Source organism: Physella acuta, unplaced genomic scaffold, assembly GCF_028476545.2.
Source record: "Physella acuta isolate Inbredline_101_S28 unplaced genomic scaffold, ASM2847654v3 ptg001212l, whole genome shotgun sequence".
Taxonomy (NCBI): domain Eukaryota; kingdom Metazoa; phylum Mollusca; class Gastropoda; family Physidae; genus Physella; species Physella acuta.
Genome location: NW_026732729.1, coordinates 172,647 through 196,639, shown reverse-complemented (window position 1 = coordinate 196,639; position 23,993 = coordinate 172,647). Strand labels below are relative to the sequence as shown.

Here is a 23,993-nt window from a genome sequence, read left to right as displayed (position 1 = left end):
TGGTTATGGTTATGGTTAGGTTTAGGGTTAGGGTTAGGGTTAGGGTTAAGGTTAGGGTTAGGGTTAGGGTTAGGGTTAGGGTTAGGGTTAGGGTTAGGGTTTGGGTTTGGGATAGGGTTAGGGTTAGGGTTTTGGTTAGGGTTAGTGTTAGGGTTTTGGTTAGGGTTAGGGTTAGGGTTAGGGTTAGGGTTTGGATTAGACTTAAACCAATGTCCAGCGTTTTTTTTTGTGTTGTGTTAAGTTTAAGGCTGGGGTGTATGCTTAGGTTTTGGTCTTTTTCTAAACGTTAGGATTAAGGTCATATATAGGTTTAGTATTCTAGTTGGAGTTGAGGGGGGGGGGGGGATTGGCAGGGGAGTAATTTTTCCTGGGGGTAAATTCGGGGGGGGGGGGTGAATTTTCGGGGGGGGGGGGAGGGGGGGGTAATGTCCGGGGGGTTATGTCCTGTAGCCACCACCACCACCCCCATTATTCTGGTAAGCTTTGGTTCACGACAATTGTTTAGAATCGTATAGCCGGGTTGAATAAGGGACAAATAATTAGTATCATACAATTCGAAACGATAGGGAGGTAACATATTCTGCTTGATCTATGCATTGACGACTGTAAACGGCTGTTTTTACGTTGCGGGAGTTGGGGGGGGGGGTGGGTAGTATCGAATTCACAAATTATAAATTGCTGATAAGCAGAAAATAAAACAACTAGATTTCGGGCGTATTCTACGTCTCAGGTTAGCTCGTATATTTTTAAAGTCTTTGCTATTATTTAGAGATATAAAAAGTAGGCGAAATCAAAAGCAACGAAAGAAAAACGAATTCTATTTTAAAATCAATTTATTGTTTTAACTTTGTATATCTAATCATGATCCTTTCACAGAGAAAACACATTTAATTATAACAATATGACGTCAACATACTAAATTCACATGTGCACAATAAAATAAGTGTACGCTCGTACATTTTTTATGTACACTGAAGCATAACTGTGTATAAGGATATATGCCACGTTTGTATGAAACATGACATATCGACACTTAAACATGACATGTATCGACTGGCATATGACTTTTGTTGATGTCACAACATGACATATGTAGACGGAATAAAAAGATCTCCGACAAAGTGAGTATGTATGTCAACAATGTACAATGAATGCGTACAAATCTACAGTTTCTACAGTATCACAAGACGTCCCCAAAGGGAGTGAAGTATGTACATGATTATTTTATGGGTGATTTCCCTTGTATTGCATGAAATTCGGAGTAATGCATGGAAGAATTAATAAATAAAGACAAATTAATATATGCTAATTGTTTACATTGAAGCAGTCAAAACACACACATCCATTATATTATATTACAATTGCGTCATACACACATACACACACACACACATATATATATATATATATATATATATATATATATATATATATATATATATATATATATATATATATATATATATATATATATATATATATATATATATATTACTTGTACATAAAACAAACAAAAAAAAATGATTTAATATTTCACAACAATCTCTAAGTCTTCTTTTTCTACTAATGTAAATACCATAAAACCCTCAATGGTGAATTAACATACAAAGCCTTGTGGTAACATGGTTTTCACTTTAAAAATACCCATTCAATAGGATGTGGTCTTACTACTTTTAAAAGAGGATATACTGTTAGCTTGATACCATGCATTGTTCATGTTATTAAAGACGTTTTACTGTTTATTACATTACACAAAAATAACTTACAATTTACGAGTATTTAGTAGCGTATTTTCTAAGTGGGAGCTTGTATGTTGCAGAACATGTTTAGGATTATTTCATTCAATTTGTAGTCCATTAACAAAATTTCCAATGAGTCAATAGTGAAATAAATAAAGTGTAATGAAATACAAAATAGTATTAAAATTATATTAAAACATTAAAATATAAAGCATTGTTATTAAAATAGTATGACCTGGTATTCGTTATATCTGCCCAACACATTGGAATAAATAATTAAATAATAGTCACATTCTTACAAACGCACGAAACTCAAGATTCTAAAGTCTTTTTTTTTCTATTTTACTGAAATGGTATGGCTTTTAAAAAACTTGCCAGATTTGGTATGAAAGGAATACAAACTTTTCAACTATATAGTGAGTGATGTGTAACACGGTTACATCATTCAACACAATTTACACATTCATGGTATGGCGTAAGCTAGTGGTAGAGCGCTAGACTGTTAACCAAACGGTCTAGAGTTCGAATCCAGGTTAAGTCTACCCAGGTCTAATGGGTACCTAAGTCAAATTAGGAAAAACAAAGTCGGCTGGGCATAGTGCTGACCACACTATCCCTCCATATGCCGAGGTCACAGAAGCAGGGGAACTCTACTTCCCTAATCTCATGGACCGACTGGTTCGAAAAGTAGACTTTACTTTTTTATTACTTATACATATAATCAGGACATGGATTTTTCATACAATTACTAATTACGGAATAGGCAAGGATAGATGGAGACTGATAATAATAGAACCATAATGCTGCTATATCATAGAGCGGCATAAATGTGAATTGCAGTCACAAAGCTGAAATGTTAATAGATAAATGCATTTATATGATATCGTGAAGTATATTCTGCTAATTCAGCAGTTTTACTGTCTTAAAAATATTATTGGTCTGATATATATGTATCTTATACAAGTATACACGTTTATAAATATATCGGTGAATAATTTTTATTTCTTCATTGTCGTAGACATAATTAACTGATTTAACAAAATAATAAGTATACTTTAAAATATGTTGGTATTTGGCGAAAATTTCATGAACAAATTCATCGCTGACAAAATGAGTAAATACGACAATGATTCTGTTTTTCTTTTTTTTTTTACTTCACGCCGTCACAAATGTAACGTGTTAAATATGTTCGAGTTTTACCTTACATGTAACAAGCATTTATTTATTAAAATTATCTACATATACACATTAATGTTATTTATAATATTCACATATCCCGGTGTACCACTACTTTCTGTAAACAGAATATCAAGAGTAGACTAAATACCGAAAACTGCTATTTGTTTACAAAACGAAACAAAAACAGCATGCTTTTGAATTCTATTTCATTTAGTTTCAAATGCACAAATCCCATAGTATGAATAATGCAGCAAAATAAATATATGTAATAAATAAATATTTTAAATAAAATACGATTTGGTGTACATTTTAGTTTGTATATCTTTACAGTTTATATGTATACTTAAGTACATAAACAAACATTGTTAAAATAGGAATGACATGAGAAACATAATTCAATAATATTTATACACATATGTAACAAAAACAGCCACATATGTATGTTCAAAGTGAAAAGATGATTCACCTATACTCTACACAGTGGTTTGAAATTATGACGTGGGAACTAACATACAATCAACCATTCACTCTACACTCCCCCATACATTTGCTTACATGTATCGTGCATTTCAGTAATCCATAATTAAAACATCAAACTTACAATATTTCAATATTTCGTAAGAAGTAACATTTACATAAATGATATCAAAATTTATTCCAGTACTAATAGTTAGTGTAATGAAGATTTGGGTGTGTCTTAAGTTTAATATGTTTAAAATTATTATAATTCTACTTTTCTTTATAAAATCAACAGGCATCACCACAAATGTTATAATTGTGTATACTATATTTAAAACTTTACCTCCGTTTTAGTTACCTGCATAATTGTACGTTGTGAGTGCACATATAATTAAATTACACATTTTGAAGCATTTGAAAAATCATAAAAATTATTGTATATAACTCCACATATATTTGTTAACAAGCAACTGCCGGTTTAACTATAAAGAGGGTTAATTAATTTTCTCTCTATTTTATATAGAACTAATTGTTGTATGAAATAATTGTAGGATATACACATATATGAAATGAGTGTATGGTGTAGCCTATACATGCATTGTGATATATATGACTATATTTAAATTATGTATGAAGTATGAATAAATGAACAGAACGGATGAAGTAAAGCTATAAAAATATGTCTGATGATTAGATGTATAACATATGCTGGCTTGCTTGTGTTGGTCTTTGGTTTACCTATGCTGTTTCAAGTATCACACGAGTGTAAATGTTGTATCACACACATGGCATGTTGTATTACACGAATGTCATGTTGTATCACATTAATGTCATGTTGTATTACACGAATGTTATGTTGTATCACATTAATGTCATGTTGTATTACACGAATGTTATGTTGTATCAGACGAATGTTATGTTGTATCACATGAATGTTATGTTGTATCACACGAGTGTAAGTGTTGTATCACATAAATGTTATGTTGTATTACACGAATGTCATGTTGTATTACACGAATGTCATGTTGTATCACATGAATGTCATGTTGTATCAGACGAATGTTATGTTGTATTGCACGAATGTTATGTTGTATCACACGAATTTTATGTTGTATTACACGAACGTTATGTTGTATCACACGAATTTTATGTTGTATCACGTCAATGTCAATGTTGTATCACACGAGTGTCATGTTGTATCACGTCAATGTCAATGTTGTATTACACGATATATTAAAAGTTAGCCAAATATTTGTATTTTATCCATGGAGTTCATGTACTTGTTGTCTGAGCACTGAAAAGCTTCAGCGAAGTCGACCGAATTTCGGAGCACCCCGTTGACTCTGTGGGAGGAAATCACACCTATGATACAATATGCTAACACACTGTGCCAGATTTTAGTACATTAATATTTGTTTTTAAAATATATTTTATAGACATTAATCAGTTAAATAAAACATAAAACTAAACAGTCTTGAGTAATACGCGTTTCGTTTCAGAAAGGGTATTAAAAAAATGTAAAAAATTATATTTAAAACATTTGAATATTTGAGTAATAATTCAGAATCCTTTCAACGTTTTACATCGACGCGATTTAGTGCTTTTTTATATGGTCAATTTAGTCATTTCTTTATACGTTCTATTTATTCTTCTCTTTATATGGTTTATTTTGTGATTTCTTTTATACGGTCGATTTAATCATTTCTTTATTCGATCTATTTAGTCATTTCTTTATTCGATATATTTAGTCATTGCTTTCTATGACTATATAGTCATTTCTTCATTTGATCAATTTAGTCCTTTTCGTTATAACTCTACCATCCTATAGCACCCAACTATAGCACCCAACTATAGCACCCAACTATAGCACGCAACTATAGCACCCAACTATAGCACGCAACTATAGCACCCAACTATAGCACGCAACTATAGCACCCAACTAAAGCACCCCACTATCTAACAGTCATGTAGATCACCTTTGTTGTGTAGGCATGGCTGGGTTCTTCTTATCCTCCACATAGTACTTCAATATCCCCCTGTCGCTCACCTTCTCACACTGGGTCTGTGAAACCAATTGGAGCAATGTAAGATATACATGTGTACAGTTCTATTGGTATAGTGATACTATCAGGATCAAACGTTTTAAAAGTAGGGTAATTAACACCTCACTCCCATCCCCAATTTAACAGGGTGTAGGTATTTCTCTAACAAAAGTAAATTGTTCATCAAACTGTAACCGGAAGTAGAATTATCAACTTCCCAACGACTACTCCAAAAGTACTTTCTAGGTTTAAAATTTGTTCCGTTATTTTAAACAGGAAGAAAAGGAAGAAAACCTATTAACATAGTACCAATACAGATTTTCTACCCGGAACACTGGATGAAATTAAGATAACTCGTAATATTAACATCATAGTATGGCAGGAACTTTATTTAAAAATTAACAGTGCCTATTTGAATAGGGAAAGTAAGGTGACTTTTTTAAAAAGATAACACATCTGATCAAAGTAGCGGACCATATATTATGTGATTGTAGATCTGTTGGAAATCAGACGCTGAGAGTAAATTATTACCTGGGCGAATGCAATAAAGAAGAGCTGAGGTCGGGTGAAGGTAAGGCCAGGTATGAAGTGGTCCGACTCTAAATCTCTGTCCAGTTGTTTCCACGCCTGGGGAAGACACGAGTTTAATGGTTGGGGGAGATTGTTTTGGGGTAACATTGTAAACCAAACACACACACATTAAGAATATATTTATACAAACATATATAAACATATACAATAATATGTATATTTAATTTACATATGTATATACCTCTTTGCATCTCTAACTATATATATATATATATATATATATATATATATATATATATATATATATATATATATATATATATATATATATATATATATATATATAAATATAGATATAGATATAGATATAGATATATATATATATATATATTATTTATATATATTTATATGTATATCCAGGGCCGGCGCTACCTATAAACTATAAGGCGAACTAGGCGGTCGCCTAGGGCGCCATTCCTAAGAAGGCGCAAAAGGTTTAATGGCTATCATAAAAAAGTATCTAATAATAGTAACTTTTATCTATTTCGGCACCCAGGACGAACTATCACCCCCACCCCAAAATTAGGTCTATATAAGCCTATATTTATTCGCGATGGTGAAAATGCAACCCCCACCTCCCTAATTTGGAAAGGTCGGGGCACTTTTTACCAGTAACTTTGCCTTTTTAATTTTGTGTCATGTAACTGATTGAAAAAGCGATTAAATAAGTTCATAATTTAAATTTCTAACATTTAAGAAGGCTTGTAAGTCTTGTTTTCTCTGACTTTGAATTAGAAATCTGTCCTGGTGTATAAAGTTTTGTAATGACGGGGTGTTCAAAGTATTGTTACTTGTTTGGTAAGTTTTGATGACTCGTTTAGATTTGGGAGTAACGGCGGAAGGCTTTTGCTGAAATGGTTTCGTAGGTATAAAGTATCTAAGTGTATCGCATTTTTTATTTGGCGGTTGTGTAGTTGAAGGTTTATTGGAATATGATTGGTAGTAGAGAAATGAAAATGCAGGTGATGAAGTATCGTAGTTCTGGATTTCGGGAGTACTGATTCTTGTGGTATTAAGGTATCGAATTATATTGACTGTTAAAAAGTAGTAGTAGGTCCAGTGAAATCGTTGTTGATTGGGAGTACCATTTGTAGAGCTTGGTGAAGTAAACGAGTTGGTGTCGTAGTTCTGGAGCATCGAGTCTAGTTATGTTTAGGTATGTGTTGTGAATGTAGTAGAGTATATTGAGTAGTCGATTTTAACGTAAGGTTAATTATTTAAATTCAGGACGGAACAATCTAAAAAGAAAGGTAGGCGTTCTCTAGGTGAAAAATCTTTAGGTTTTTTAGGAATCTATATAACCACTCTTAAAGTATTAATATTTATTTTTTTTTAAATAGGATGGAATTTGTAACGAAATGTAAACTTTGTTTTTTTTTTTCAAATTAATTTTTTTAATAATTAATTAAAAGTTCTAGCAATACCTAAAATAGTTAGCCATGTTTGATTGATAACTTTTTTTTTTTAATTACAATTTTAAAGTTTTAAAAACCTGACAATTTTTCAAATTAAATGACCCATATTGATTACTACAATGTGGTTTGTTATCAAAATTTAATAGAAGTATGTTATAATAAAGCTACCGTTTTCATTTTTTCCAAACAAACCTACAGTTAAGTATTTTATAGGTAAATATATTGTTTTTTCAAGATTGCATAGTTAATTTAAATATTTGTTATTATTATTACGTAATGAAATTTTTAGCATTTTATTGTATTTTTCAAAAATGACTTATTTACACTTGGTTAATTTAGCAATTCTTATAAAAGTTATTTCCCTTGAATAATTTTTTTTTCGTTTTTTAAATGGGAGATAATTCGTTGCTTAGCTTACATTCATTTCAAATTCCTGCACCTTAGGTTGATCGCTAACATATAAATACAACTTTAAGTTTTTTTTTCTGCAGTAATAATTATATAGAGTTTTTATCATTACCAAGTTGAAAAACAAATACTTAGATTGCGATACTTAATGTTAGTAGACAATCGTAAATTAAACATCTAATTAATAGTCTTTTTATAATGTTCACTCTCTCCTAAAGGATTCATGTATAACAATTTTAGGCTGGAATCTATAACATTTATAACCTTTTATTTTTCAAACAAAAAAAATCGTTACATAATCACACAATATAGACATCTTACAATTATAACTAAAGACAGTCAAGCTTAAAACAGGTACGTTCCGTTTTGGAACTCACCTTGGGAGGACTGCAGAGAGTCGAACACTACAAGAACTTTTTTTATGTTTTTTTTTCAGACTTTTTTCCTCCCGGAATGGGGGTGTGGGGGGGGGGGGGGGAAGCACTTACAATTTTCTAAGGGGGGGGGGTAGTGGGGGGATGTCGTAAAGTACAAAGTATACTCGTGGACTTAGCAACAGTTTCAATGAAATGTGATTATGCTTACAAACTGGAATTGAAGGAATTAATACAAACTTTTGAGACGAAGGAGGCAAGTAAATTTTGCTTTTGATGTCAACTTATAACGTGTTATAACGTGTATGCAACTGATAAATAATCACTTTTAATTAATTGTTTTCTTGTACATATGTTTTAGTAATTAATTTGTGATGAAAGGGAGCGTTTTAATAAGTTTTGCCTAGGGTGCTAAATAACCTGGCGTCGGCATTGTGTATATCGAATAATTTTAGTATCTAAGCTTTAGGAAACATTTGATAGATGTGTTACAACATGTAGAAAAACACGAACCTCAAAATGCTATAGTTCTCTACAATTTAGGGCTAACAAAATATTAAAATGTTAATTTTTGAAATAGAAATATTTTTGGTATTGTCATTAAAAAGTGATATCTATAAATGCTGTTAGAAGTCACACATTAGGTAAGCATCACTGGATTGCAAATGAATCTATTGATATTAAAACACATGAATGACAAGAGTAATACTAAACTAGGGGATCTCCATTATGTTCCATACTTAAGGGAACACATTAACTTGCTATACATTTATAAAACTAATTGTGTCAGAGCGGAAAGACGAACCTTAAACGAGAGCTTGAGTGTCAGGTGATCTCGAAGTTGCTGGTCTCTGGTTTCTTCAGCCTGGGCCTACAAATACAACATCATTTAATTATATGTACAGTAATTAGTGTAGAAATATCATATTTTCACAACATTAACAAATTATCTTTTTTCTTGATTAAAAGTCACATGTTCCAATTAATCAACTAATTAAAATATAATTTAAATGATGTCCTAGTATATAATTATATTAGTTACCCTACATGTTTTTTTTTTCTTATAGCTAGTCTTTCGAAAACTGCAATTCTATTTTTTATACCATTTATATCATTAAAACATTACCATTAAGTATTTAATATATATATATATATATATATATATATATATATATATATATATATATATATATATATACGTAGAAGAGGATACAAATGTAAAATTTTATTGAAAAAAATAATCTATAGCATTACATCTTACAATGTATATAGTTTGTTGTACTATTGTTAATCACACTTTGTTATCGATTATTAAAATAGTATTCACAACCGAACGAGCTAATTATACGTTAAATTTAATTAACAAAAATCTTCTGCCGTCAGCTAGCTGTTATTTTAAGTATATTTCTATTCCTGTACACAAATCACAGTTATAAATTGATTTAAATTATAATATCTCTGCAAGTAGAACTTGTATCGACCTGTATCATCGATTTTGAATACCCCTTCCCCCCTACCGCTTGTTAAATTACATCTCGAGTATATTCTAAAGATCCAAACTCAAAAACAACCGAGCAATTATCCATGCTTTGACGACTTTCCTACTGCAATTATTGTTTGTCAAAATGTACCCCCTCCTCCGTCGCAACGCGCGCGCCCCTGGTCCCATTTCTAGCCCTGTGGGTTGTTTTCTTCGTCGATCTTTCAATTATCAATCTCTTTTTTTGAGATAATCAGCTGAACGAGTTCAGTGACATCTATCCATGTGGAACGATCACTCAAGTTTTCTAGTGACTGAAACAATTACACCCGAAGAAAGTTTGTAAAAAATAATACGACCCCCCTTCCCCCCCCCCCCCCCCCCGGGCACGGTGATGGGGTCGTCTGGGTCGGGGAAGGGGGAGGGGGTATTGAACATGTTTATTTACGTGGTTGGTAGAAAATAGACGCAGTTTGAAAAGATTTGTGTACATGCGTAAATATAGATGTATTTTCGTTCTTTATAAGAGTGCGGTAGTATTGGGTGGGGGATGTTGATATGTGTAGGGTTAGAAGAGTGGAGATGGTAGGACGGGAACTGCGCATGTTTTATTTTCCCCACATAATTGCTAAGATGTGGGCGTTACATGTGAATCCTAGGTAAAAGGGAAAGATGCTTTTTCAGTGTACACATATCGACAGTTAAGTCACAGTTTGAGTCAAACTAAAAGTATGATTTATGCCTGTAGAGCTTATGGAGTCAACAGAAAAGCTTGAATTATGACTGCATAACTCATGGAGCCCATAGAAAAGTATGACATATGGCTGTAGATCTCATGTAGAACAGAAAAGTATGAGTTATTAATGTAGAACTCATGGAAAATATAAAAGTATGGCTTATGACTTTAGAACTCATGTGGCCTTTCTGTTTCCTTGTATAATCAAATCTGATTTTATCCAATATCGATGGTTTTTTTTTCAAAACTGAAAAAGTTATTTTTAGCTACAACCACACCAAAATAATCTTTATAAAAAAAACCTTCAATCTCTACCAACATTTTGACAAGCTGCATTAGTTTCCTGCCATTGGCCCAACTACTGCAGCGTCAAAGAGCTAAACTAAGTGCAGCTAAATTTAAACAAGCCTCCCCCGTCCCCGGGCTATGAAATATTCCAAGTGTGCTTTATTTTAAAATGGTGCCGTGTTTACATCTCAAAGAGCTGCCCTGCTAACCAGTCAGTGATTGGCGGGTGTGTGTTTAGCAGTGAAAAGACGCAGGACACAAAAAAACTCCTGTCTTGACGCTATAAAAACCCTCCAGCGCTAATGTCTATAGGCCACTGATATTCAAGTGGTCAATCGACAACCCCTGTGTGTCAATATCCCAGAAGGCCATGCATGTAAATATTCTAGAACAGCCTGCAGGTCAATATTCTAGAAGACGTCAGTGTCAATATTAACTGATGTGTTGAAAATTCGGGGTGTGAGAAATAACATTTGTGGTTAAACTGTTTGGACTTGGTGAATAAAGATCAAAGTTTTAATAATTCGTTAGTTTAAGGGGAGATCACTCTCAGCGATAGAATATAACCAGCCATCGGTGTAAACAGTAGACAGTACTTAGGGCTAAAATATTGTTGTGTTTGGTAAAATTTGTTAAGTACTATAAGTGGTTTATGTATGCAAAAAATAGATTTTATAGCGTAGCCACATTACATCGGACGGAGAGGTCTAGCGGTAGAGAGCTGGACTGCTAACCCGTAAGTCTCGAGTTCGAATCTGTATTCAAGTCAGTAGACCGTCCCAGAGTCAAACCAAATCTGATGAGTACCTAACTCAAGTTAGGGGGAGTAAAGGCGGCTGGGCATAGTGCTGACCACACTATCTCTTTATATGCCGAGGTCACAGAAACAAGTGAACTCTACTTCACTTGCCCTATAGACCGTCAGGTTTGAAAGGGAAACTTTACTTTTACACTACATCGTGTATTATATAAATCATCATATATAGCATTATATACAAATGTATATATATGATTGACAATAGGCATTATAATAGTTATTCATCCATTTATATAGACTTATTGATATAAAGCTTATCGCTATAAATTAGGAAGGAGAGGAGTTTTGAAGGTGTGGGCAATATGACGACAGCGTTGCCTTTTAATTCTAGATTTGTAAAAAAAAACACATTTTAATATTTTAAATAACTATTTCATACGCATAGAACATAATACTTATATATTCAATATTTCGACTTGAACATTTCCGTTGCTCTCATAATAAAAAAACGATTTTAAAAAAGGCGGTTGCTAATAAGCTATTTACATTGTCTAGTCTAGTCACAACGTCTCACCTTATCAAAACTTGTCATCGTATCAACTTGTCGAAATGTCTCACATTGTCACATATTGTACAACGCCCCACTGTATCACAAACTGTCACACCTTCTCACCTTGTAAACCTCCGAGCCGTATGTCAGTATGTCCATCTCTGAATACATCTTGACTAGTTCGTTCAGCTGAACCCCCAGACCCAGGATAACACTGTTGTTGATCAGACCGTCCGAGTGGTGATCCAGCAATCCTGGCGAGTAAAACATGAACTAGTTAGTTTGTTGACAAGGGGAAGTCATTGGTGGTGGACTAGAGGCGCACGAAATTGTTGCAGTTACCTCCCATTTTAAGGGGGCAGTATCACCCAGACTAAGGGAGGGAAACAAAAACTATCACCAAAAAAAAACTATTCGACATACACATGTCAAATTTTTACAGCAGTAGTAACGTTTCTTCTGCTATAATACAGTATATAAATTGTAGGGTATATGTATGGCAATAAATTGTCAAAAAATTATTTTGTTAATATTTTATTACATTTTGAATTTTTTGTAAATATTTTTTCGAAACCATAAGTAAAGTACTTAAAATTTGGTATAAACCTTCCTTGCGTTATTGGCTATGTCCGGGACTAAGATAATAGTATTCTATTGAGAGATAAATTTATTAGGAAATTTCAAAGTTCAATTATTTTGGTCTGACTTTGAAAAATTCTAACATTTTCAAAATTTGTCACAATGGATATCTCCTAGTTCCAGACATAGGCTACCCTGTTATGCATCTCCTAGAGCATTTTCAGCAGGAAGGGCCTAAATATTGAAAAACCGCAGCCAAAAATTACTTAGTAAACAATTTTTGGTAAAATTATTTATAAAAAATGTTTGCATCATACGTTAACTTTCTTTTATGTGCTGTTTTATAGCTCCTTGATATTTACTATTATGGTAAAAGATTTATGTGTGTATGTATAATAGTTTTTTTTTGGCAAATTTTTTCGTCAATTTTCAAATTTCTGGGTGATACTGCCCCCTTAAATTCATGTATATATTGTTTTGATACTTGGACATATTATAAGCTTAAACATCTCCGATAAACATTTCCTTATTGAACGTTAATCTATAATTTTGTGTATTGAATTCTTTTTAAGAGCCACCTCGTTTTACTCACTATAACAACCTCTAACGTAACCCGAAGGTCCTCCCTATACGTGTAACCACCTGAAGGTCCTCCCTATTCCTCTAACATCATTTGAAGGTCCTCCCTATACCTCTAACACCACCTGAAGGTCCTCCCTATACCTCTAACACCACCTGAAGGTCCTCCCTATACCTCTAACATCACCTGAAGATCCTCCCTATACCTCTAACATCACACGAAGGTCCTCCCTATTCCTCTAACATCACCTGAAGGTCCTCCCTATACCTCTAACATCACCTGAAGATCCTCCCTATTCCTCTAACATCATTTGAAGGTCCTCCCTATACCTCTAACACCACCTGAAGGTCCTCCCTATACCTCTAACATCACCTGAAGATCCTCCCTATACCTCTAACATCACACGAAGGTCCTCCCTATTCCTCTAACATCACCTGAAAGTCCTTCCTATTCCTCTAACATCACCTGAAGATCCTCCCTATTCATCTAACATCACATGAAGGTCCTCCCTACACCAACCTCTAACATCACATGAAGGTCCTTCCTATTCCTCTAACATCACCTGAAGATCCTCCCTACACCAACCTCTAACATCACATGAAGGTCCTTCCTATTCCTCTAACATCACCTGAAGATCCTCCCTACACCAACCTCTAACATCACATGAAGGTCCTTCCTATTCCTCTAACATCACCTGAAGATCCTCCCTATTCATCTAACATCACATGAACGTCCTCCCTACACCAACCTCTAACATCACATGAAGGTCCTTCCTATTCCTCTAACGTCACCCGAAGATCCTCCCTATACCAGCCTCTAACATCACCTGAATGTCCTCCCTATATCAGCCTTAAGTCACTGGAGGGTCCTCCCTATACCCCTAAGGTCCTCACTAACATCACATGAAGATCCTCCCTATTCATCTAACATCACATGAAGGTCCTCCCTACACCAACCTCTAACATCACATGAAGGTCCTTCCTATTCCTCTAACATCACCTGAAGATCCTCCCTACACCAACCTCTAACATCACATGAAGGTCCTTCCTATTCCTCTAACATCACCTGAAGATCCTCCCTACACCAACCTCTAACATCACATGAAGGTCCTTCCTATTCCTCTAACATCACCTGAAGATCCTCCCTATTCATCTAACATCACATGAAGGTCCTCCCTACACCAACCTCTAACATCACCTGAAGATCCTTCCTATTCCTCTAACATCACCTGAAGATCCTCCCTACACCAACCTCTAACATCACATGAAGGTCCTTCCTATTCCTCTAACATCACCTGAAGATCCTCCCTATACCTCTAAAATCACCTGAGAGTCCGGCCTAATGTCACCTGTCGTTACTTACTCGCTATCCCGAGCTGCTCCGCTACCATTGATGCCAAGAACGTTCCCAGGGATCCGTACATTATAGGCTGTGGAACCGGAAATGGATAGACAATGGGCCCGGCCCGCGATCTGTAATTATCTGAGGAAAAGAAAATCAAAAGAACGGGATGAAAACACAATTTCGAGGCAGTTTCCTTTCCACTTCTTCATTGGAAAGGTCAAGAGGTCACGCTTGTCAAAGACAGAAATAATTTTTTAACAAAATCGTGTCGTGACGTCATCGAGATAAATGGCGCCCTGTGATTTTCGTGGCATTTTAAATCCGAGGGTGATTCATCTCTTTAGAAAGTTTGGTGTACAATTTTAGCTGGGGGCCGAGACTAAAGTTGTCTCTTTTATTTTTGGAAACATTTACGAATATAGGTTGGTAGTTATACTACAGTCTGATGTTATGGTGATAGTTCGTTTATGATTGAAGTTCTTATGTTAGAGTTTTATGAATCTAGTTTATATGTTTTATTAGACTTGGGGTTTAAAGTTACATAGAAAATATATACTTTTTCAAGTGCCCATCCGCCTCCACGGAAAATTTAGTTCGGTCTCACACCACCGAAAGTTTCAAGTGAATTCGAAACTTTTGGGGTGGGAAATAATGTGGTCACCTCAATGCCCAGACATCTTCTAGAAGCATCTCCTGACATCCGTGAGAGCAGGATGAACCCTGAGAAAACCCTCAGACTCAAACACTGAACCCAACCTTGCTAGTGTTCTGGCGCTATGCCATCACGGCCACCAGGTAATGACATTTTTCGGCAAATGTGTAACCTACGAGTTGTTATTGTTCTAAGATTAATATATGTCGCATGTATATGGATCATTGTTCATCTAATAGACTCGCAGCACTACAGTTACATTTACACATCATTCAAATGTACAATCCGGAAAACAGATAGGCCTACTAATTATATACGAGAAAATATAATTCATTTAAATTCAAATTATTTGAAACATTAAAATTCAAAGTATTTTAAATTCAAAATATTTAACTCATTTTAAAAGAGTGATCTACAATTATCAATGATAAATAATGAAAGAAAATTTTCTCAGTAGCCTTCCTTAAGTCCAGGGTTGGTTCAGTTGTTTAAATTATTTTAACTATCACGATTTGATAATTAACATATCTAATGCGGGTTTAATCAGCCCACGAACCACAAGCCTCAGGAGGTCTGAACACCTGAGTTTTGACGACAAAAACGTGATCACAAATTGTGGTGAGCATTAATTAACCGCGACGGTTTAATTAATGTCGAAACCCTCGACTAGCTTTAGTGTAATTGCGTTATCGTGATATTAAAACCTCAAATCCCCTAATCAAAATTAAATGTAGCAAGGTTTAAATGTGATGTAAATGATGTCAATGCAAATTACAGCATGTTGACATTCACGATGTTGACACCTGGTGTGAGGGGGGGGGGAGGGGGGTGACTGGACATGTAAACCATTTGATTGAGTTGTCGCTAATGTATGTGGCATACTTCTTGTGTGTATGGACTATGTACAACAGCCAAGGTAGATGACATACACTCTTTAGATTACATTAACTTCCATAACATTATTAGATCACATTAATGTGTAGAATTGATCACCAATCATTCACCTCAGGCGAATTAGCTTATAATTTAGCCCCAGCCTTTAGAGTAGAGCCCGGCCATTTTCATAACATGACCTCACAACTTTCCATTCACCTCATTAGAAAAACCATACGCTCATCCTTCTGTTTAGAAATACAAAAAAAAAAAGTCGACATCATTTTTATTGCACCGGTCCTTGCTTCAAGAAAAATACACGTTACAACACGTCTATATGCGTATACCTGTTGACTAAAGACTGATTGTTTATTTCATCTTTGCCGCGAGTACGCCGCTATCAATAACGGTATCACTTTAACTAGCGCTGAGGTTTTCAACCTTCCAACTAAATAGCGCAGTCTACTATGGTTATAACATAAGGTATCCACCTGTTTCCTATTGCGATAGTTCCGTGTATTTGTTCTAAACTTCATTCGATTACAAATAAGGCAAGGAGCTAGGACACATAACATTGAACAGTTAATTGCGTTACATAATTAATAAAAGAAGTAAATAATAAGATACAGTGTCTGAAGAAGTGCAATGTTGAAATGATTATAGTTTACTAACAGTGGTACGGTATATGTATCATAACACGGCAATCACTAGTAGTCAACGAAAAGGGGGACAACTCAAATATTCACACATACAAAAATCAATAAGCGACTGACAAATGGTCACAAAGCACTTGACTAGGAAGAGCGGAGTGGTTTTTAAATAGAATCGGGGATATCTGTCAGATGTAGTCTGGACTTGGGATGACTAGTGGGAGGGGGGGGGGGGGGTCTGGGATAGTCTAGTAGAGAGGGGTCTGGGATAGCCTAGTGGAGGGTTCTGGGATAGTCTAGTGGAGGGGGGTTGGTTATAGCCTAGTAGGTGGGGGTCTGTGATAGCCTAGTGGAGGCGTTGGTTATAGCCTAATGGAGGGGTATGGGATAGTCTAGTAGAGAGGGATCTGTTGTTGCGTAGTAGAGAGGGGTCTGGGATAGTCTAGTAGAGGGGGGGGTTGGTTATAGCTTAGTGAAGGGGTCTGTGATAGTCTAGTAGAGGGGGGGTTGGTTATAGCTTAGTGAAGGGGTCTTTCATAGCCTAGTGGAGGGGGTCTGTGATAGTCTAGTAGAGAGGGGTCTGTGTTAGCCTAGTAGGTGGGGGTCTTTCATAGCCTAGTGGAGGGGGTCTGTGATAGTCTAGTAGAGAGGGGTCTGTGTTAGCCTAGTAGGTGGGGGTCTTTCATAGCCTAGTGGAGGGGGTCTGTGATAGTCTAGTAGAGAGGGGTCTGTGTTAGCCTAGTAGGTGGGGGTCTTTCATATCCTAGTGGAGGGGGTCTGTGATAGTCTAGTACAAGGGGTCTGTGTTAGCCTAGTGGAGGGGGTCTGTGATAGTCTAGTACAAGGGGTCTGTGTTAGCCTAGTGGAGGGGGTCTGGGATAGTCTAGTCGAGAGGGGTTGGTTATAGCCTAATGGAGGGGTCTGTGATAGCCCAGTGGAGGGGTCTGTGATAGCCTAATGGAGGGGTCTGGGATATTCTAGTATATAGGGTCTGTGCTAACGTAGTAGAGAGGGGTTGGTTATAGTCTAGTGGGTGGGGGGTCTGTGATAGCCCAGAGGAGGGGTCTCACATATCCTAGTGGTGAGGGGTTTTTGACAGCCCAGTAAAAAAAGGTGGGGGGAGGGGGGTCAGCCTAGTAGGGATTGGTTGATGGTGTACCAGCCTAGAAAAAAGGGGTATATGACAGCCTAGTACAGATGGGTCTGTCATAACCTAGTAGAGAGGGGTCATGTATCGCCTAGTGGAGAGGGGTATGTGATAGCCTAGCAAAGGGGGGGGGGCTGTGATAGTCTCGTGGCTCTGCCATGAATTACCCATTACATTTAATATAACAAATATCCACATATTTGAAGAGAGCAGTAACGTAGCGAGGGGGGGGGGGGGGGTGCAAAAGTTTGAGGGGGGGGGGTGCAAATGAAAATCTTGAGGGGGGTGCAAATCGAAAGTTTGTCCCCAGGCGCCGGGAAGGGTCGCTATGCCTCTGGAAGAGAGTAGCATTATCATTCTACAGGATATAATGTTGACGATACTATATGTTGAATATCATGGTTTAAAGTGTACTATTTCAGCATATTCCCAGTTATGTTTGCTTTATAGAACTGTCTTTGTATAAATACGTTATGACCCAATCAGCCAAAGCTACCCGAGAATGGCTTGGCCATACTACACCTACATGACAGTGTTTAGTTCTTACACAGAACGCACACAAAACTAATTACAACACGATCTTACTTAAATACGAATAATTATAATAAAGAAAGATTTTCATAAAATATTCGCATGAAACATACTATTGAGACATATTTACACAATATGCTTACAAAACATATTTTTTGAAAAACATATGTACGAAATACACAAAAATCTTTACAAAACCATCTTATAAACATTTGAGTGGAATATGATATTAGAAAAAGGATGCACACACATACAGTTGAATTAGCTAGTTGGAACGTTTCGCCCAACACAAGTCTCTATCTGAATGTGTCTGTTTATTATTTTTAAATATCTCCAATCTGCTTCCAATATGACGACAAATGTTGCAGGAAATTTCCGCATTCACATATTACCTGACACCAATTACAAAACCTTTTTTAAGCACTCACACTGTAAGAACACTCAAGCTAAAGGTGCAGAAAACAGAAGACATCGTCAAACTGAAATGGTTTGTAAATGTCAAGAGCCGATACAACCACGGTGAAAATTTGAAAAAACACTTCGTCGGAAATGTTCAGCGGAAATTATGATATAAACTATTATAGATCGCTGCGGCTAAACTACTTCCACCTTCAACAACTCGACAATAATAATATGTCGAACAATATATACGGATAATAAATTATCTAGGTGATATATTTTCTTCAATTTGTTATTTTTAACCTTGTGATAGTCACGTATCTACCACAAATATCCGTCTAACAGCGTTGAAGTGGCGAGCGACTCCTAAACACATAATTCTATTTCCTTAAATAAAAAATATCTTTGAAATGTATATATATATATATATATATATATATATATATATATATATATATATATATATATATATATATATATATATATATATATATATATATATATATATATATATATATATATATATATATATATATATATATATATATATATATATATATATATATGCATAAATTAATAAAGTATAAAAGTGTTCAATAGACCCGTTTTATTTGTTTTATTTTTTTATTTTCGTTCCTTTTTTAACTTGATCAAAGTCTATACAAGGAAGACATTTTTAGGCTAAACTTGTCAAATTATTGTGCTATTAGCAACGGTAAGCAAATGTCACGCGGAATTGTCATTGAATGTGTATATAATTTGTGTTCGGTAAATCTCATTGTTTCCAAATCACGATAACAAAGTTCACGGAAATTGTTCCGCTTTCTTTGAACTCGGTTAAAATAGGCAAGCAACAAAGCAAAACAAATCTAAATTTAGATTTTAGTTTTCAATTATACACTTCAAATACTACTTTCTTCTCCACAATAAGAGCAGATCTATTAAGCAGAGTTCAACAACGATAGGTAATTATATTTAAGGACATATTGATATTTATAATTAATTTTATTTTAATTTTTGAACTTCGTAGTGTTTTTTTCATTTTTTTGGGTCATTCGGCTAAGGAGATTGCGTTGCTAAAATAAATTACTTTATTCTGCCTCAACCTAAAATCGTTTAAAAATATGACTTTCAAAATATTTACTGTTGACATACTAGATTTTTTTATACTGACATGAAATATGCGAAATTCAAGTGAGAAAACTATTTTTGATGTCACAGGTCAAAAGATCAAAGTAAAATATATTCGTTTTAATAGGCCTACATTAAATAAAAATGTAGACATGGACAGTACTTTAAGACGAGAACTGTAAAAATAAATCTTAAATAGTTTTAAAATATATGACTCTATAGTATGTTAAATTACACTTCAAGACAAAATACTTTAAAATGTATGATTGATAACGCCAACGACGGGGAGGTGTACTAGTACGGTATCTGTTTAGTAAAATGTTGGGGATTAAGTTCGTGATCTTGTCATATGTTTTATAAAATATTTACTAAATCAATAAAGTTAAGTAAATTTAATTTTAAAATGAAAAACGTCTTGACGCAAATTCTGGTATCTAAATAAACCACGGCCAATTTTAATGAATTTCTGTTTATTAATTTCGAAGTAAGAACAAGAGGGCGAAGGAAGATTTCAATAACACAAGTCATACCAGAGCTAAAGTGAAGGGCGAGTGAGCTAAAGTTTCACAACGCATCACAGGAGCTAAATTAAAAAAAAATCATTTTCGAAATCATGATGCTTTTTTATGTGTATGTTTTGGTATGCTAACGCTTTCATTTCAGACACACAGTTACATATACATACAGATACCCACATGCACTTGTCGCATATGCCCTTGTTATCGTGATTGCACGCATACAGAAAACACATCTTTACAAAACATCTCAGTGTAAAAAAAAACAGCGCTGTATAAAGAGCACGTCCCCCAAAAATCCCACCTCAACATTAGCCAAATCTCGATATATTACAGGATCGATTCCGCCCATGTTAAAGTTAATGGTTTTAAAGTAGGCGGGCGTGCATAAGCATACAGATAAGACAAGCCATCTCAAACTCGTCTGTCCAGCTTTGAACAGGAGATGGACATGGTGTTTGTGTATGATTAAATTTTACAGGCTCTTTGAGATTGTGAAATTTCTGTATAAGTATAGTTGAATTTATTAAAAAGATGCAGTCTATTTTACCAAGATATCATTGAAAAAAATATTAGAAAATCCTGTAAAAAATAATTTAAAAATGCAAGAATTTTAGAATAAAATCTATGTGTCGACAAGCAAGCTAATTTCGTATTTTCCATCTGTGAGGCCTGTCTTGGTATGCCTGTGTCCCGTATAACAAGTCAGGATTCACTCTGGAATCCACAGGACAAAAGAAAAACAGGCCACCAAAGACGGCATGGAGACGTGACCTGGAAGAAGACACCAAGAAGATTGGATACACCTGGGGACATTTGGAGAGTCTATACCAGAAAGCCGCTGTCGGGGGACTATGTGCTAGGAAGTTCGACATTTAAAACTAACCTAGCCTGACGAAACCTACATTTCTGTGTTCACAGGAACACCTAACCAAGCGATAGCTGCAGAATAGGCAGACCCTGGAATATTTATACTCTATGGCCATGTAGTTTCCACTAGGTCCTTACTCCCCCACCCAGTACCTAGAACCTCATAGTTTGGTTTGGTACAGCCAGTTGAAGTCTGGAATAACATTCAAACTCGCCGAAGTTTCGAACTCGTGGCACCCCGATATAGATCGATCACTGCAGTGTGTGTACTATAAATGTCACGAGACGCTCCACAGATAAAACACGTGACCTCCAATGGTGGAGAGTACAATAAGTGTACTCAGCGGCGTGTCGTCTCATTGGTTGCTCATGTTGGATTGTTTGTTGTTCAATGTATCTGGTTAAATCATGGAGGACAACAGGCAGCTCATGTTTGATTGTTTGTTGTTAAAACTATCGCGACAAGTTATCATGTATAACATACAGCTCATGTTTGATTGTTTGATGCTCAATCTATCTGGACAATCATGTAAGACAACAGACAGCTTATGTTTGATTGTTTGTTATATCGTGTCAAGCCATGTAGAGCGACAGATACGCTAACATTTGAGACAGCGCTGGGATCTTTAGAGATAAGAAAAGCCTGCAAAAGTCTCAGGACATAGTGATACAATGTATCTCATTGATAAGGTAACTCAAGGAAGATGTCCAGATGTTTTACAAAAGAAACTCCAATTGATGCTCAAGCTCAGTGAATGGTTTAGAAGCTCGTAGTAGATTACTGCTTACGGATTAAATCTTGTGTATATACTTTACTTTAAGTTTATGTGTGTGTTCTTAAACTTGTCCCAAAATAATGTAGAGACTATCATAAGCATACAGTTAATCTATAAAGTAGCGTCACAAGAATGTGGCGGGGGAAGGGTGGGTTCATCCCTGAATGACACCATATACGTATTGTTGATAAAAGTCATGCTATAAATGCCGTAAACCGTGTTATATTTGTTTAAAAGCAATGATATATGCCTAATGCTATGCTACACATGTCTTATCATATTCCGTATGTCTCATATTATGAAATGTGTCTTAATCCACAATAATGTATGTTTGTAAGGTTTGGCCTAAAAGAAGGATTACTATATTACAACGATTAAAACATTTTTTAAAATAAAATTCACAAATAATTTATCATACCCGGAAGGTAATTACTTTAATTAAAATGTAATTACCACGACCTGCAGCAATGCTTTTGATGGCGGTATTCACGTCTTCAAAAATAATCAAAAAATATTTTACTAATTAATTTATTTCATATTGTGCTTCAGCGCCTAATGACAGTTTCATTTATTTTGAGACCTGAATCATAATTTATACTAAGAATGGACTTCTACCTCTATTAAAAGTCCGTAAATTGTTTTGTAATTTGCTATCATAATGAAACACCGGACACTGAGACAACTAGAAGTACTTAAAATCTGAAGGGGTGAAGGCTATTATCCACCATTTTTTTTGTCTCCACATGTGAAGAGTCACTCGCCATAAATTCGTATAAAAATTCAATTTTCGTTTTTAAATTTCCTGCGATGAAGCTGATAATGGAGAATTTATGTTTGCGATCCTGGGGAGGTACCGATTAAAATCGATTTCAACAAAAGGGGGAGGGGAGAGCTGGAGAAGGAGGAAGATTTTAAACTGCTGATTTACGTGAGATCGCCCTAGGATACCGTCTTGCGTCCCCTAGACAAGCCGACTAAAGTCGTCTCCCTTGTTTCAAAGTTTTTAAAATTCAAAGATTCTATAGAGTAATTTCTGAAAAATGAGGCACACGCCATTGACTTAAGGGGCGTTTTATCTCAGCGCTAGCAGGCGTGCTGTGTTAATTAAAACAATGAGTTATGTGCCTTTACGTTTTAAACATAATGGAAAATAAAAGTTGCTTATTTTTGGAAAAAAATATTTTTACTAATTAGGGTAAAATGGCAAAATAATTGCATGGCGGTATAATTTGTTATCATCACAATAGGAATTTAATTTTTATAAATCAAATGACCATTTTTAGATGTGCTTTTATTTAAAGTTACTGTTTGTTTATTGCAGTTGGCGTTTGGGTTAAATAAGTGAAAGATGGATGCAAAACTAGTGGGGAAAATGTCTTAATGTCGTTAATATCTTAGTGTATTAATATTAAAACCGTAACATACTGAAATATATAAATTGAAATGTACGTATATCAATCCATTATTTACCTAATCATGTTAATGATCAACCAAATCAAGACGTCTAGTTTTAATGCGTGCGAATAAAATAAAGTAAAATTTTGATGTTTAAAAATAAAACAAACATCGTTACTTTTTCCCTTGACTTATCACTTCACACATAAAATACCATTCTAAGGGTATCGACGACTATATAAAAGACTAACCTGGAATACTAGACGCGATCCACAAGGCCGATAACTCCACGTCCCTCGAGGTCCTTGTTAGCCGACCCCGGTAATACTCGCTATGATAAAACTGGATTATCCTCAACATATTCGTCGTGTAATTGTACTCATCGAACGGACCCGCGGGCCCGGATAGCGATTGACACCGGCTGACAATCTCCTCACTGATCGACTCGATCACCGGCTTCACGCTGGAGTTGGTCACACTGGCAGCGTTATCCTTGGGTACTTTCAACGAGAGCGTCAGCGTGTTGTAGAGCG

General features: G+C 35.2%; 1 protein-coding gene across 1 annotated transcript; it reads right to left on the bottom strand.

Annotated features, from left to right (window-relative positions):
• Positions 1-4,611: 4,611 nt before the first annotated feature.
• LOC131957135 (endothelin-converting enzyme-like 1) lies at positions 4,612-23,850 on the bottom strand. The gene is made up of 7 exons (XM_059321851.1): positions 23,712-23,850; positions 14,540-14,659; positions 12,142-12,272; positions 9,013-9,078; positions 5,951-6,046; positions 5,354-5,439; positions 4,612-4,720 (listed from the first exon to the last, which is right to left on the bottom strand). Exons 1-7 carry the CDS (start codon positions 23,818-23,820, stop codon positions 4,618-4,620), a joined length of 711 nt encoding a protein of 236 aa, XP_059177834.1. The 5' UTR covers positions 23,821-23,850; the 3' UTR covers positions 4,612-4,617.
• Between the last annotated feature and the right edge of the window lie 143 nt (positions 23,851-23,993).